General features: G+C 38.3%; 1 protein-coding gene across 4 annotated transcripts in view; it reads left to right on the top strand.

Moving 5' to 3' along the window:
* The first annotated feature begins 9,640 nt into the window (after nucleotides 1–9,640).
* CD84 (CD84 molecule) overlaps nucleotides 9,641–18,029 on the top strand; it is a 46,221-nt gene continuing 37,832 nt past the window's right edge. For all 4 annotated transcript variants that reach the window (XM_082613753.1, XM_082613752.1, XM_082613751.1 and 1 more), the window contains exon 1: nucleotides 9,641–9,873. In XM_082613753.1, the coding sequence (XP_082469879.1) occupies nucleotides 9,828–9,873 (46 nt within the window). In that variant the 5' untranslated portion in view covers nucleotides 9,641–9,827. The remainder of the gene's footprint in view (nucleotides 9,874–18,029) is intronic.

The following is an 18,029-nucleotide window of genomic DNA, read 5'->3' as shown; positions in this document are numbered from 1 at the left end:
TACATTCCCACAAAGAGTACAAGAAGGTTCCCTTTTCACCACACCCTTTTCAGCATTTATTGTTTCTAGATTTTTTGATAGTGGTCATTCTGACCAGCATAAGGTGATACCTCATTGTAATTTTGATTTGCATTTCTCTAATAATAGTGATGTTGAGCATCTTTTATGTGCCTCTTGGCCATCTGTATGTCTTCCTTGGTGAAACGTCTATTTAGGTCTTCCACTCATTTTTTAACTGGATTGTTTGTTTGTTTGTTTGTTTTGATATTGACCTCCATGAGATGTTTGTATATTTTGGAGATTGATCCTTTGTCTGTTGTTTGATTTGCAAATATTTTCTCCCATTCTGAGGGCTGTCTTTTTCTCTTGTTTATGGTTTCTTTTGCTGTGCAAAAGCTTTTAAGTTTAATTAAGTTCCATTTGTTTATTTTTATTTCTGTTACTCTAATAAGTGGGTCAAAAAAGATCTTGTTGTGGTTTATGTCAAAGACTGTTTTTCCTATGTTTTCCTCTAAGAGTTTTACAGTGTCTGGTCTTACATTTAATTCTTTAATCCATTTGGAGTTTATTTTTGTGTATGGTGTTAGGTAGTGTTCTAATTTCATTCTTTTACATGTAGCTGTCCAGTTTTCCCAGCACCACTTATTGAACAAGCTGTCTTTTCTCCATTGTATGTTCCTGCCTCCTTTGTCATAAATTAGGTGCCCATATGTGGGTGGGTTTATCTCTGGGCATTCTATCTTGTACCATTGATCTATATTTCTGTTTTTGTACCAGTACCATACTGTCTTGATTACTGTAGCTTTGTGGTATAGTTTGAAGTCAGGGAGCCTGATTCCTCCAACTCCATTTTTCTTTCTTAAGATTGCTTTGGCTATTCGGAGGTCTTTTGTGTTTCCATACGAATTGCAAAAATTTTTGTTCTAATTCTGTGAAGAATACCATTGGTAGCTTGATAGGGATTGCATTGAATCTGTAGATTGCTTTGAGTAGTATAGTCATTTTCACAATATTGATTCTTCCAGTCCAAGAGCATGGTATATTTCTCCATCTGTTTATGTCATCTTTGATTTCTTTCATCAGTGTTTTATAGTTTTCTGAGTACAAGTGTTTTGCCTCCTCAGGCAGGTTTATTCCTAGGTATTTTATTCTTTTTGTTGCAACAGTGAATGGGATTGTTTCATTAATTTCCTTTCCAATTTTTTGTTGGTGGTGTATAGGAATGCCAGAGATTTCTGTGCATCAATTTTGTATCCTGCAACCTTACCAAATTCATTGATTAGTTCTAGAAGTTTTCTGGTGGCATCTTTAGGATTTTCTATGTGTAGTATCATGTCATCGGCAAACAGTGGCAGTTTTACTTCTTCTTTTCTGATTTGTATTCCTTTTATTTCATTTTCTTCTCTTTTGCTGTGGCTAGGACTTCCAAAACTATGGTGAATAAGAGTGGTGAGAGTGGACATACTTGTCTTGTTCCTAACCTTAGTGGAAATGCTTTCAGTTTTTCACCATTAAGTATGATGCTTCCTGTGGGTTTGTCATATATGGCCTATATTATGTTGAGGTAGGTTCCCTCTATGCCCATTTTCTGGAGAGCTTTTATCATAAATTGGTGTTGAATTTTGTCAAAAGCTTTTTCTGTATCTATTGTGATGATCATATGGTTTTTATTCCTTAATTCGTTAATGTGGTATATCACATTGATTGATATATGTTTATTGAAGAATCCTTGCATCCCTGGGATAAATCCCACCTGATCATGCTCCTTTTAATGTGTCGTTGGATTCTGTTTTTTAGTATTTTGTTCATCAGTGCATCTATGTTCATCAGTGATATTGGTCTATAATTTTCTTTTTTGTGTGATATCTTTTTCTGGTTTTGGTATCAGGGTGATGGTGGCTTCATACAATGAATTTGGGAGTGTTTCTCCCTCTGCAATTTTTTGGAAGACTTTGAAAAGGATCAGTGTTAGGTCTTCTCTAAATGTTTGATAGAATTCAGCTGTAAAGTCATCTGATCCTGGACTTTTGTTTGTTGGAAGATTTTTAATTACAGTTTCAGTTTCATTAATTGTGATAGGTCTGTTTATATTTTCTAATTCTTCCTAGTTCAGTCTTGGAAAGTTGTACCTTTCCAAGAATTTGCCCGTTTCTTCGTGGTTGTCCATTTTATTGGCATAGAGTTATTTTGTAGTAGTCTCTTATAATCCTTTGTATTTCTGAAGTGTCGGTTGTGATTTTTCCCTTTTCATTTCTAATTTTATTGATTTGTATCCTCTCCATTTTTTTCTTGATGAGTCTGGCTAATGGTTTATTAATTTTGTTTATCTTATCAAAGAACCAGCTTTTAGTTTTATTCATCTTTTCTATTGTTTCTATTTCATTTATTTCTACTCCAATCTTTAAGATTTATTTCCTTCTACTGACTGTGGGTTTTCTTTGTTCTTCATTCTCTCATTGTTCTAAGTGTAGGGATAGATTGTTTATTTGAGATTTTTCTCGTATCTTGAGGTGAGATTGTATTGCTATAAACTTCCTTCTTAGAACTGCTTTTGCTGCATCCCATGGGTTTTGGATCGTCATGTATTCATTGTCATTTGTTTCTATGTATTTTTAAATTTCTTCTTTGATTTCTTCAGTGATCTCTTGGTTATTTAGTAGTGCACTGTTTAGTCTCCATGTATTTGTGTTTTTTACAGTTTTTTTCCTGTAATTGATTTCCAATCTCATAGCATTGTAGTCAGAAAAGATCCTTGATAGGATTTCAATTTTCTTAAATTTACTGAGCCTTGATTTGTTACCCAAGATCTGATCTATCCTGGAGAATGTTCCATGTGCACTTGAGAAGAAAGTGTATTCTGTCATTTTGGGGTGGAATGCTGTATAAATATCAATTAGATTTATCTGGTGTATTGTGTCATTTAAAGCTTGTGGCTCCTTATTTATTTTCTGTTTGGATGATCTGTCCATTGCTGTAAGTGGGGTGTTAAAGTCCCCTACTATTATTGTCTTACTGTCGATTTCTCCTTTCATGGTTGTTAGCATTTGCCTTATGTCTTGAGGTGTTCCTATGTTGGGTGCATAAACATTTATTATTGTTATAACTTCTTCTTGGATTGGTCCCTTGATCACTATGTAGTGTCCCTTCTTATCTCTTGTAAGAGTCTTTATTTTAAAGTCTATTTTGTCTGATACAAGTATTGCTACTCCAGCTTTCCTTTGATTTACACTTGCATGGAATATCTTTTTCCATCCCTTCACTTTTAGTCTGTATGTGTCCCTAGGTTTGAAGTGGATCTCTTGTAGAAAGCATATATATGAGCCTTGTTTTTGTATCTATTCAGCCAGGCTGTGTCTTTTGGTTGGGGCATTAATCTATTTACATTCAAGGTTATTATCAATATGTATATTACTATTACCATTTTCTTAATTGTTTTGGGTTTGTTTTTGTGGGTCTTTTTCTTTTCTTGTATTTCCCGCTTAGAGAAGTTTCTTTAGCATTTTTTGTAAAGTTGGTTTGGTGGTGCTGAATTCTCTTAGCTTTCGTTTGTCTGAAAAGCTTTTGACTTCTCCATCAAATCTAAATGAGATCCTTGCTGGTAGAGTAATCTTGGTTGTATGTGTTTTCTCTTTCATCACTTTAAGTATATCCTGCCAATCCCTTCTTGCTTGCAGAGTTTCCACTGAAAAATCAGCTGATAACCTTATGGGGATTCCTTTGCATGTTATTTTTTGTTTTTACCTTGCTGCTTTTAATATTTTTTCTTTGAATTTAATTTTTGCTATTTGATTAATATGTGCCTTGGTATGTTTTTCCTAGGGTTTATCCTGTATGGGACTCTCTGTGCTCCCTGGGCTTGATTAAATATTTCCTTTCCCAAGTTAGGGAAGTTTTCAACTATAATCTCTGCAAATATTTTCTTAGACTCTTTTTTTTTCCTTCCTCTTCTGGGACCCCTATAACTTGAATGTTGGTGTGTTTAGTGTTGTCCCAGAGGTCTCTGAGATTGTCTTCAATTCTTTTCATTCTTTTTTTCTTTATTCTGCCCCTTGGCAGTTATTTCCACCATTTTGTCTTTCAGCTCACTTATTCGTTTTTCTGCATGAGTTATTCTGTTATTGATTACTTCTAGTGTATTTTTCATTTCAGTTGTTGTGTTGTTCATCTCTGTTTGTTTGTTTAGTTTTTCTAGATCTTTGTTAAACGTTTCTTGTATTTTCTCAATCCATGCCTCCATTTTATTTCCAAGATTCTGGATCATCTTTACTATCATTACTCTGAATTCTTTTCAGGTAGATGGCCTATTTCCTCTTCATTTATTTGGTCTTGTAGTTTTTTACCTTGCTTCTTCATCTGTGATATATTTTTTGCTGTCTCTCTCTTTTTTTTTAATGAGTGGGATTTTGTTCCTCTCTTACTGGTTGTTTGGCCTGAGGCTTCCAAAACTGGGGTTTGTAAGCTATTGAGTAGAGCTGGGTCTTGGTGCTGAGATGGGAAACTCCATGAGACCTCACCCTGATGAATATTCCCTGGAGTCTGAGGTTCTCTGTTAGTCTAGTGGTTCGGACTCAGAGCTCCCACCACAGGAGCTTTGGCTGGACCCTGGGCTCATGAACCAAGATCCTGCAAGCTTCCTGAGGGAGCAAAAATAAATAAATAACAAAGTAAAAAATAAAATTAGACCAGGAAACTAACAAACATGTTAGGAAGAATATAAAAATTAAAATATAGGGGCTTCCCTGGTGGCGCAGTGGTTGAGAGTCTGCCTGCCAATGCAGGGGACACAGGTTTGTGCCCCGGTCCGGGAGGATCCCACATACTGCAGAGCAGCTGGGCCTGTGAGCCATGGCTGCAGAGCCTGAATGTCTGGGGCCTGTGCTCCACAACGGAAGAGGCCACAGCAGTAAGAGGCCCGCATACTGCAAAAAAAAAAAAAAAAAAAAGGAAAAAAAATATAGATGAATTGACAACTGGGTTGTACATCAGTACCACAATAGTAAAAAAGAGGAGAGGGAAAGAAAGAAAAAAAAGGTGGGGGGGGAGGGATGGAAAGGCCTTAGCTGTGTTGGGCAGGGCCAATGCTCAGGATCCACAGGGCTGGAAAAGGACCTGGGGGCTGTGGGGTGTGGGGCTTAGGCTCAAAAAACAGAAGAGACCCTGGTGTGTCCCCACCCCTGGTCTCAGAGGGCAGGGGACCTCACCTGGGAGCCCAGCAGGTTTCTTGGGCTCTAGTGGGTGGGGCAAATGCCCTCCTCTCCTCTCCTGCTCCTCTGGTCTGGGAGGGCCCCTCCCGCCTGCCTCTCCTGATCTCCCTGGCCTCCCTCCTATGCCCCCAAGGACCCACGAAGTACGGAGGGGGTTTTGGAGGGCAGGGAGCTGGCCTGAGAGCTCAGCAGGCTCCCCAGCCCAAGTGGGCAAGGCAATCACCCTCCACTCCTCTCCCACTCTTGCCAGAGAGTCCCTCCCACCTGCCTTTCCTGATCTCCCTGACCTCAAGGGTGCCAATCCTGTCTGGCCTCCACTTCTCCTCCCCCCTCAGTCACCCTACATCCTACCAGTTCACTTTGGGGTTCCTTCCATCTCTTTGGGCATCAGAGTCTCCCACCAGTGGCTAGTAGGTGCCCTAGTTGTAGGGAGATGCTAACTCCACATCTTCCTGCACAATCATCTTGACTCTGCCTCTCTGAGACCCCTTTTATAAGGGCACTAATTCCTTTTATGAGGGCTCCAGCCTCATGATCAAGTCATTTTCCATGGCCCCCACCTCCTAATACTATCAAATTGGGGGTTAGGTTTCAACATATGAATTTTAGGGGGACACAAACATTCAGTTTATAGCAACCATTTAACATGCATACACACCAGAAGTGTATAAAAGTTCTAGTTCCTCCATATCCTTGCCAACATTTGGTATGGTGAGTGTATTAGTCAAGGTTCTCCAGAGAAACAGAATCAATAGAATATATACATATATAACCAGAATGAGACTTATTATAAGGAATTGACTCATATGATTATGGAAGCTGTAAAGTCTCACAGTCTGCTGTCTGCAAGCTGGAGAACCAGGAATGCTGGTGGTGTAAATTCCAGTCTGAGTCTGAAGGCCTGAGAACCAAGAACACTGATGGTGTAAATCCCAGTCCAAGGGCAAAAGACAAATGTCTTAGCTCAAGCAGTCAGGCAGAGAGCCAGTTCAACCTTCCTCTACCTTTTTGTTCTATTCAGGCCCTCAACAGATTGGGTCATACCCACTGACAATGGGGAGAGCAATCTACTTTACTCAGTCCACCAATTCAAATGCTAATCTCTTCCAGAAACACCCTCACAATACACTCAGAAATAATGTGTAACCAGATATCTGGGCATCCCATGGTCCAGTCAAGTTGACACATAAAATTAACCATCACAGTGAGTCTTTTTAATTTTAAAGGATGTTTAAATGTATCTCATTGTAGTTTTAATTCAATTTCCCTAAAGATTAATGAAGTTGAGCATCTTTTCATTTGCTTAGTTGCCAGCCTTATATCTTCTTCGATGAAGTGTCTATTTAAACTTTTGTCCATTTATTTCATTGGGTTGTTTGTTTTCTTATTATTTAGTTTTGAGATTGCTGTATTTTCTGGATATAAGTCCTTTGACAGATACATAGTTTGCAAAAAATTCCTCTCTGTGGCTTTTCTTTTCATTCTCTTAACAGTGTCTTTTGAAAAGCAGAAGTTCTTAATTTTGGTCAGGTCAGATTTGTCAATTTATTCTTCTGTGGATTGTGATTTTGGTGGTGTGTCTAAGAAATCTTCATCTGCCACAAAATTACAAATATTTGACAAATATGTTCTCTTATGTTTTCTTCTAGAAGTTTTATAATTTTTAGGTTTTACCTTTAGGTCACGGTCTATTTTGAATGGACTTTTTAAAATATGGTACAATGTATGAATCAAAGTTGTTTTTCTATTTTTTCCTTTCCTTTCTCTCTCTCTCTCTCTCTCTCTCTCTCTCTCTCTCTCTCTTTGGCTGCATTGGGTCTTCATTGCTGCATGCAGGCTTTCTCTAATTGCTGTGAGTGGGAACTACTCTTCATTGCAGTGCACAGGCTTCTCACTGTGGTGGCTTCTCTTGTATCAGAGCATGGCCTCTAGGTGCACAGGCTTCAGTAGTTGCAGCACGTGGGCCGTAGAGCATGCGGGCTTCAGTAGTTGTGGTGCACGGGCACAGATGTTGTGGCACACAGGCTCTAGAGTGCAGGCTCAGTAGTTGTGGTGCACAGGCTTAGTTGCTTCACAGAATGTGAGATCTTCCCAGACCAGGGATTGAACCCGTTTCCCCTGCACTGGCAGGCAGATTCTTAACCACTGTACCACCAGGGAAGTCCCTCATTTCTTTTCTTTCTTTCTATTTCTTTTTCTTCCTTCCTTTCTTTATCTTCTTTTTCATATGGATATTCAATTATTCTAAAATCATTTGTGGGAAAGACTGCCCTTTATGGACTTCATTTCTTCTGTGCTTTCATCAAAATCCATTTGTCCATATATGTGTGAGTCTCTTTCTGGACTCTCTATTCTATTCCATTGATCTGTTTATATCTTTAAACCAATACTACACTATTCAGCTCTAAATTCATAATTATTATTGGTAGCTTTCCAATTTTGATTTTCTTTTTCATAGTTGTTTTACCTATTTAGGTTTTTTGCATTTCCATTTTAGAATCATCTTGTAAATTTCTGTTAAAAATCCTGCTGGTTATGAATAATTATCCAACTACAAATTAAGCAACTTAGAAGAAATGGATAAATTCTTAGAAACATACAACATACAATGTACATACATACATACATTCTTTCTTCATCATGAAGAAATAGAAAGTCTGAACAGACAAATAGTGAATAAGGAGATTGAATTAGTAATCAACAATCTTCGAACACATAAAACCCCAGGACCAGATGACTTCACCGGTGAATTCTTCCAAGTATTAAAAGAATTAATATCAATCCTCAATCTCTTCCAAAAAATAGAAGAAGAGAGAATACTTCCAAACTCATTTTACAAAGTCAGTATTACCCTGATACCAAAACCAGACAAGGACACAACAAGAAAAGAAAATTACAGACCAATATCCCTGATGAACATAGATGCAAAATTCCTCAACAAAATTTTAGAAAACAAATTCAGCAATACATTAAAAAGATCATACACCATGATCAGGTGGGATTTATCCCTGGAATTCAAGGATGGCTTAACATCTGCAAATCAGTCAATGTGATACATCACATTAATAGAGTGAAAAGTAAAAATAATATGATAATTTCAGTAGATGAAAAAAATTTTGGAAAAATTATCATTAAGTCATGATAAAAATTCTCTAAAAAATGGGTATAGAGGGAATGTACATTATATTATGTAGCCTGGGAAATTTTATTTTTATTTTAATCCTTCTTTGGTCCCAGCTTCCCAGTTCACTATATCTACATAAAGGCACTCAAGTATTCAATATTGAATAAGTATATATGGAGAAGGCTTCCCTGGTGGCACAGTGGTTGAGAGTCCGCCTGCTGATGCAGGGGACACGGGTTCGTGCCCCTGTCTGGGAGGATCCCACATGCTGCGGAGTGGCTGGGCCCGTGAGCCATGGCTGCTGAGCCTGTGCGTCCGGAGCCTGTGCTCTGCAACGGGAGAGGTCACAACAGTGAGAGGCCCACGTACTACAAAAAAAAAAAGTATATATGGAGAATGATGAGCAGGATTGTTCTATGAATGACTCCAGATGCTCAGGACCCCTAGAAATGAGCTAGCTGGCTGAGGGAAAGGCTGCATAAAATCTTACTTCCCCAGGTCTCAGGACCTATCTCCTCAGTTTTCCCAGCACTCCCCAAAACATCTGGGTCCAAGTTCAAACTGCTTGGCATCTGCTCCCAAATATTTACTCACATTACCACTCTCCAACACACCCCACACAGAAAAGGTCCTTGTTATACTTCTAACAGGGATTGGCTAGGAACATAACTAGAGAAGTATCCTAGAAGTATACTAGAGAACAGTCCTGTATTACTTCTAGCTCAATCAAAACATAATTATACAAATTATACATTATATACATTATTTATGTATATACATATATACATTACAATGTATAATATAATTTATATATTATATATTATCTGATAATATACATTATATTACTATTACATACAATATAATTATTATGCAGTATAAATAATTTTACAGTTATATACAATTATAAAATTGTATAATAGAATTATAAATAATTATTATTACATGCAACTATAACTATGTAATATTAACTGCTACCACTTATTAAGCTCCTATAGTGTTAACACATTCTTCCTATTCATAATCCCTACCACCTTTCTCCTAATAATGTTAATTTACTCTTCAGACCTGACTCAGGTTGGTTGTCAGTTCCTTCAGGAGGCCTTCCCCACACTGTCCTAGTCTGGGTTAGAACTCCCCGCTGCCCTCTCAGTTCCCATTATTTTCTCTTCGGCAACGCTTATCACACTATATTGCCTGTTAATATTGATCTCCCCAAAAAGAATATGAGCTCCATGAAAGGAGGGTGATCAAGTGCTTTGTTGCTCTTTATAGTGCCAGTGCCCAGAAGAGTGTCTGACACATAGTAGGTATTCAATAAATATTTGTTGAAAAAATAATTAATTATACAGTAGAAAAAAAACCTAGCATTTCCTTCATCAGCTAACTCACTTCCTTTCTTCAATGCCTTCTATAAAAAGGGGCATGAAAGCAGAAGTGAGACTGATTCTCCACGGGAAGACAGCCATACTTTTGCCCAGAAATTCATACTCTGGAAGAAGATGGCTCTTCACCACCTATGGATCTTGCTCCTTTGCCTACAAACCTGTGAGTTCTGACCCTTGCTGATCCCCTCCTAATTTTCTGTTGTTTTAGAAATTTCCCTTAAGGAAGACATTGAAATGCCCTTTTGATCTGCTTTAACAGAAACATCCTGGGTCTCAAAAGGGATCCAACTGACTGGGAAGAGACCTAAGATCCAAACCTAACTGTTTTTCAGCTTTAGAGTTTATATTTCTGAATTTTATTTGTATTCAGTCTCTAAAGATCTGAGACAAACCCTTCTGCTCAGAAGAGTCAGCACATAGTAGACCTGCCCAGAAATCCAACAGAGGAACAGATAATCCAAAACCTTGAAAAACTTAAAAGCAATTTTTTGGGGGGTGTTAGAATGTGTTATATAGATTTTAACAGAGATAGACCCTTCTCAATTATTTCATTGTTCCAGCAGATTAGAGAGATGCATGACTATAATTATCATTGTAAAAATTTCATCGCTATAAGCCCCCTTTATTTTCAAAGCAAATTCGGAGCTATTGCTCTGCTTCTGTCCTCCAAAAACCTTAAAATAAATGGAGAAGAGATTATTATCCCTGTTTTACAAATAAGTTAGTTCTCAAAAAATAAACAGAGAAGTTGAACTGAAAATTCTGTTTTTCTTACTTATGGCTTACAGTAAAGTATAAAGGTCAAATGAATATTGGTTGTTGTTAGTACAAAGAAAACTATGTAACATCAACATAGTTCTGGGAGTGCCCTGTCATTGCACATATTATCTCATTGAATCCTAACAATTGCCTTATTTCTGTAAAAACTGACTATATTTGGCACTTCTAAATCTACTTATAGTGTCTCTTACCAACTTTGGAAATGCACTAGCAAATTCCTGGCATGAGTTAGAACACAGAGAATCTAGTGGGTTAGGATTTCTTGAAAAGGTAGAATCCATGCACCTTGGTCTCTCTGGTTCCCTTAACCATTTAAAGCTGTGGCTCATTTAATGTGAGATTCATAGAGGTTGTATCCACTGGGCAGGTCAAGTTTTTAGAGCCTATGTTAGTCATCCTGACATACACGTAGAAAATGCAAGTAGATGGGGAAAAAATTTGGATAGAACCTAAGTGTAAATCTAGGGATGTTCCCAATCTTCCAAAGAAGGGCTGGACAGGGTGGTACTTGATACCACTTAACTTGGAAAGCATTTTACAATTTTTATGCCCACATTCTTATGTGATACATACTAAAATCATTTAAATAAGCAAGAGAGATATTATTAATTCCATTATGCAAAAAAAAGTGTAATCTAAGATTCAAGTTAAACAATTCATCTGACATTTCACAACCTGAAATTGGTAGAGCTGGAAATGGACATTTGTTCTGTTAACCCCAGGGCTATAGTTCTTTCTGCTCCACACTTTTCTGACTTCTTCACTCATTCAGTTTCCATGTCCTTGATACTCTTCAAAGGGCAAAACATGCTACGATGAAAGGCAGCTCTAAGATACACTTGCCTCATTTACTGAAACTGAAATCGAAGTTGTCAAATCAGCTAGCAGTGAATCATTCATCCATTAGTTTTAGGACTTTGGGAAAGTTATATAAACTCCACCTGTTGTCAGGAAGGGGACTATTTCCCCTCTTCCCCCTCTTGAGTTCCTGTGTCTGGACTAATAATAAAATTGACACAAGACAGATTATAGGAGAAAAGAGGCAAATTTTAATTTGTGCACACAGAAGTCTCATAGAAATTAGACCTAACAAGTGGTCAACACAAACAGCTTTTATACTTTTTAGACAAAGAAAAAATAAACTTGTGAAGAATCAACAGGACAAAGAAACTTAGGCTTTGGGTGCTCAATCAGTGAAGAATGTAAACAGAGTTTGGGCTTGAAGTAGTAAATTAAAGTAACAAGGTTTGTTTATACAAGCTTCTTGCCCCAAATTCCCTGTCTCTGGTGATAAGGATGTCCTTGTACCTCCAGATATAGGGAGTGCACCTTTCACATGGGAGATTTATTTTCTGCTTTCAGGGGGACAGAGAAGAGTCAGAGTTTCCCTCTTGCATTGGCTGCTTCTTAAGGAAATTCAATTCAAAATAATCAACATTGGGAATTACCTGGTTGCCTAATGGTTAGAATTCTGGGCTTTCACTGCCATGGCCCGGGTTCTAGCCCTGGTAGGGGAACTGAGATCCCTGCAAGTGGCATGGCCAAAAAGTAATAATAATAATCAATATGCCATTGTGGCATATTTGGGGGCAGCCCATCCTGGGTCCCAAAAATGTTATTTAGATTTCAAAATGGGAGAACTATTAGTAAAATAGGATTTTTTTGAGAACCAAAATGATAATCCATGTACAACACTTGGCACAGTATCTGAATATAGTAGGTGCTTAACAAATATTAGCTAATGCTGTTGTTTTTCACACTTGCTTTTCACATGGTTTTAGGAGGAGCCAGGGCTTTCTTGCACTGAGATCCTGGGTGAGACTCCTCTGTTTAGGATGATCCAAGGAACGTGAGCAGATGAAAAGATGGTGGGAATTTAAGCTTAGGTGTGGGCTTTTGGGTTCCATAAGAGAAAAACAGGGATGAAATATTCATTTTGTCAGGGATCCATAAATGAGGGGTAGGGACTTGTTTTTATAGCAGTAAAACTAAAAGTACTTTCAGGTACAATTTGCCTTTGCTGAATGGATCTGTTTACCTTTTAGTTTATTCCACCAACATTTCCTGAGTCAAAAATATACCCGAAATCCCTCCTGCTGCTATTCCTGGCAAAGGTGGTCCCTTATATTTAGCACTGGGCTTAGACATCAACACTGACTTTACTTACTTCCCTGGAATTCAGAGCAGTGGAAGCAGCTGAAATGCAGTGGGAAAAGGGGGTTGGAAATCCCATTTTCCCTTGAAACCACTGAAATAAGAGGAGTCTGAGTGTGCAAAGCTCATGACCATTCCATGTTGGAAAAGTTTTCTCTAAGTACCAAGACTCACAGTCCTATGCTCTGTAATCTCAACTTCCTCATCGTGACCTGTGAACACTGTGACTCTGACTGTCCCTCCAAGTATTCTACTAGCTACCTACCCTTTGGGGTAGAAGACAAGAATCCACCACTTTTGCTTCATGCCCTTCTATGTGTTCTTTCTCACACTCCTTTAATTCTTCCTTTTCTCCACACCTTTCTCACTTCTCTTTCTCCAGCCCCTCCACTTGCTCCTTTCTCCTCTCTCCTGTCAATAATAGTAATAATTAACCATTTATGAAGCAATCACTACATGCCTGGCATTACTCTAAGTAACGTACGTTTGTTATTTTGTCTAATCCTCACAACACCTTATGAGATGGATACTATTAATATCCCAATTTACAGATGAAGACATTAACACAGAAAATCAGAAGTCATTTAGCCAAAAAGTGGGGGAAGTATGATTTGAACTCCAGTATCTTTAGGCTTAACCACTAAGCAGTGCTGCCTTCACCCACTTTGATGCTGAAGTAGAACTGTCCCTGAGATTGATGGTTATCCAACTTTAGGATTTATCATGAATGGTGATTTATTCCCAACAAGAAAGGATTATTCAGAAGAGGCTGGGCCTATCTCTATACCTACCTACAGAGGAGGATGGGGGTTAGAGGCCAGACCTTTGCCAATAACAGAAGTTTAGGCAGGCCAGCAAGGCAGAATATCCAAGTAAATGACCATATCCAGACAGGTTCAGGTATCATTCACATGAACATGGTTATGTGTTGACTTGAATTTTCTTTTTCAAAACAAACAAGGGTCCAGTATCAACAAGGTCTTGATGTCTTGTTGAACGTAGAGCACAGTCATGGTGTGTTCCAGTAGGTGATACTTAAAAGTACAAGGGGGCTTCCCTGGTGGCGCAGTGGTTGAGAGTCCGCCTGCCGATGCAGGGGACACGGGTTCGTGCCCCGATCCCGGAAGATCCCACATGCCGCGGAGCGGCTGGGCCCGCGAGCCATGGCCGCGGAGCCTGTGTGTCCGGAGCCTGTGCTCCGCAACGGGAGAGGCCACAGCAGTGAGAGGCCCGCGTACAGCAAAAAAAAAAAAAAAAAAAAGTACAAGGGAAGTGAGCGGGCCCCTCTGGATATCTGTTTCTGGATAAGTAGGCCCCAACCATCATCCTGGGGGTTAGAGACAGGACTTCATGCCTGGAGAAGGGTCCTGGCAAGAGTCAATTTGCCACTAGTCCAAAGTCCTAATAAAGAGAGGCTTTCAAGATAAAGACCAAGCCTCTGTTCTAGAAAGCAATTTGAGCAGACTACTACCATAGACACTCAGAAATGGCTTAAAAGCAAAAGCCCAAACTAACACACCATTGTAAAGCAATTATACTCCAATAAGTTGTTAAAAAAAAACTACTATGTATAAAACAGACAAGCAAAATGGTGTATTGTATAGCACAGGGAAATATAGCCATTATTTTCTAATAATTTTAAATGGAGTATAATTGATAAAAATATTTTTAAAAATAAATAAAGCAAATCATTGTAAAGATTCAATGATACAGAGCTTAGCACAAATGTCTGGCACATAGTAAGTGCTCAATAAATATTGGCTATTGCTCAAAAAAAAAAAGCAAAAGCCCAGTTATAGACAAGAAAAAATGTATTAAGTATGGGGAAAACTAGGTGTCAGGACATTAACTTAAAAATCCAGTCTCCAAGTAGAGGCCTGAAGCTGCATACTTGTGACAACACGGGACTCCAGTAGAGGGGGTATGACCCACCACACCAACCCAATCCACAAAGCAGCCCTAGAGATCAATATGGTGAACCACAAAGCAGCCAGAGTGACTTCACAACAGGAGCCCAAAAGTCAGTGCTAGGCCACTTGGGCTACTCAAGTATTTCCTAAATCAAACCTTTCTTCTCTTGAACCTAAGAGAAGGATGAATCTGTAAGTTTGGGGGTATCTAAACTCATCTACATGGAAGTTGGAAAAGAAAGAGGTGTGAAAATCAATTGGGGGGCTGATGTTAGTAGAGGTATGTACCCACATTTCCTTTGTTATACTCGATTTTTTATTATATGCTTACAGTGCTGAGTAGTGATAAAACAATGGGTGGCCAGGACCACATCTCTGTTTTGGGAATCTGTGTGTGTGTGTGTGTTGCAGAAGTGGATTCAAGTCAACCCAAATCTCAATAAAGATAATATAAAGTAAAATAAAATAAAATAAAATAAAATCCAGCAGAAAATAGCATACTATTGTATGGGGGTGGTAGGTTCCTTTTTTCTAAAACCTCATAACCAAGGACTTTCCATCCTCATGGAGAATGACACAAAACTTCTGGCTGCTAACACTTTGTTTCCTCTTTGCCTGCTACTTCACTTCACTCAGAATAACTGGTTACAACCACCTCTCTTCTGGGTGCCATTGGGTGGTGCTACGTCTGGTCACCCTTCCAGGCCTGCAATATTCAGGCAGGCAGTGAACGGGAGGAGAGGAGGGGAAGGTTAGCTGGAGTCAAAAAAAGGACAAGAAATACTGACTTGAAGAATCCTGAAGAAGTGAGGGGGTTTGGGTCACTATTAAGCAACAGTCTACCCTTCCTTATTTCCACTCCCATGAATAGCTTCATGTTGGCCTTCTCTAACATCTCCCCAATACTGCAACTCTTCTTTTGGAACACATAAAAGTTGTCTGGGGTATTATCTTAATCTCTGTAATAATGCTTTCATTTTACATAACAAATGCCTATGGTGCCTAGTATATTCAAGGTACTTTTCCAATAGGTTTACATATATTAACTTGTTTAACTCTCATAACGCTTCTATGAAGTAAGTGCTATTAGTCTATTGGCTTCATTTAGAAGCTGATAAAACTGAGACACAGAGAGGTGGTTAAATTTCCCAAAGTCTCATGGCTAGTGCCTGGAAGAAGCAGGATTCAAGCTCAGGCAGTCTGAATCTTCATCACTAAGTCATGGTGCATGACATGGGGGCAGAAAGAGGGTGCTCCTCATGGCAAGACTCCCTTTGGGGGTTCTACATTCTTCTCTGTTGATATATACACCTGAGAGAAATCTAGTGTCATTTTTTTTGAATTTTTGAATTTTATTTTATATTTTTATACAGCAGGTTCTTATTAGTCATCAATTTTATACACATCATTGTATACATGTCAATCCCAATCACCCAATTCAGCACACCACCATCCCCAAACTCCCATGGCTTTCCCCCCTTGGTGTCCATATATTTGTTCTCTACATCTGTGTCTCAACTTCTGCCCTGCAAACTGGTTCATCTGCACCATTTTTCTAGGTTCCATGTACATGCATTAATATACGATATTTGTTTTTCTCTTTCTGACTTACTTCACTCTGTATGACAGTCTCTAGATCCATCCACATCTCAACAAATAGCTCAATTTCGTTCCTTTTTATGGCTGAGTAATATTCCATTGTATATACACACCACAACTTCTTTATCCATTCATCTGTGGATGGGCATTTAGGCTGCTTCCATGATCTGGTTATTGTAAATAGTGCTGCAGTGAACATTGGAGTGCATGTGTCTTTTTGAATTATGGTTTTCTCTGGGTATATGCCCAGCCCAGAGTGGGATTGCTGGATCATATGGTAATTCTATTTTTAGTTTTTAAGGAACTTCCATACTGTTCTTTATAGTGGCTGTATCAATTTACATTCCCACCAACAGTGCAAGAGGGTTCCCTTTTCTCCACACCCTCTCCAGCATTTGTTGTTAGTAGATTTTCTGATGATGCCCATTCTAACTGGTGTGATGTGATACTTCATTGTAGTTTTGATTTGCATTTCTCTAATAATTAGTGATGTTGAGCAGCTTTTCATGTGTTTCTTGGCCATCTGTACATCTTCTTTGGAGAAATGTCTATTTAGGTCTTCTGGCCATTTTTGGATTGGGTTGTTTGTTTCTTTAATATTGAGCTGCATGAGCTGTTTATATATTTTGGAGATTAATCCTTTGTCCGTTAATTCATTTGCAAATATTTTCTACCATTCTGAGAGTTGTCTTTTCGTCTTGTTTATGGTTTCCTTTGCTGGGCAAAAGCTTTTATGTTTCATTAGGTCCCATATGTTTATTTTTGTTTTTATTTCCATTTCTCTAGGAGGAGGGTCAAAAGGATCTTGCTGTGATTTATATCAAAGAGTGTTCTTCCTATGTTTTTCTCTAAGAGTTTTATAGTGTCCTGTCTTACATTTAGGTCTCTAATCCATTTTGAGTTTATTTTTGTGTATGGTGTTAGGGAGTGTTATAATTTCATTCTTTTCCAAGTAGCTGTCCAGTTTTCCCAGCACCACTTATTGAAGAGACTGTCTTTTCTCCATTGTATATCCTTGCCTCCTTTGCAATAGATTAGTTGACCATAGGTGTGTGGGTTTATCTCTGGGCTTTCTATCTTGTTGCATTTATCTATATCTCTGTTTTGGTGCCAGTACCATATTGTCTTGATTATTGTAGCTTTGTAGTATAATCTGAAGTCAGGGAGTCTGATTTCCCCTGCTCCGTTTTTTTCCCTCAAGACTGCTTTGGCTATTCGGGGTCTTTTTTGTCTCCACACAAATTTTAAGATTTTTTGTTCTAGTTCTGTAAAAACTGCCATTGTTAATTTGATAGGGATTGCATTGAATCTGTAGATTACTTTGAGTAGTATAGTCATTTTCACAATATTGATTCTTCCAATCCAAGAACATGGTATATCTGTCCATCTGTTTCTATCATCTTTAATTTCTTTCATCAGTGACTTATAGTTTTCTGCATACAGGTCTTTTGTCTCCCTAGGTAGGTTTATTCCTAGGTATTTTATTCTTTTTGTTACAATGGTAAATGGGAGTGTTTCTGTAATTTCTCTTTCAGAATTTTCATCATTAACGTATAGGAATGCAAGAGTTCTAATTTCTCTTGTGGTCAGAAATGATGCTAGATATGATTTCTAGTTTCTTAAATTTACTGAGGCTTGATTTGTGATCCAAGACGTGATCTATCCTGGAGAATGTTCCGTGCGCACTTGAGAAGAAAGTGTAATCTGCTGTTTTTGGATGGAATGTCCTATAAATATCAATTAAATCTATCTGGTCTATTGTGTCATTTAAAACTTCTGTTTCCTTATTTATTTTCATTTTGGATGATCTGTCCATTGGTGCAAATGAGGTGTTAAAGTCCCCCACTATTATTCTGTTACTGTCGATTTCCTC

The sequence above is a fragment of the Mesoplodon mirus genome (genome assembly GCF_964341445.2).
Source record: "Mesoplodon mirus genome assembly, chromosome: 3".
In the NCBI taxonomy this organism is placed as follows: Eukaryota; Metazoa; Chordata; class Mammalia; order Artiodactyla; family Ziphiidae; genus Mesoplodon; species Mesoplodon mirus.
The sequence above is the reverse complement of the archived record's forward strand: the minus strand, read 5'-3'. Positions and strand labels throughout refer to the sequence as shown.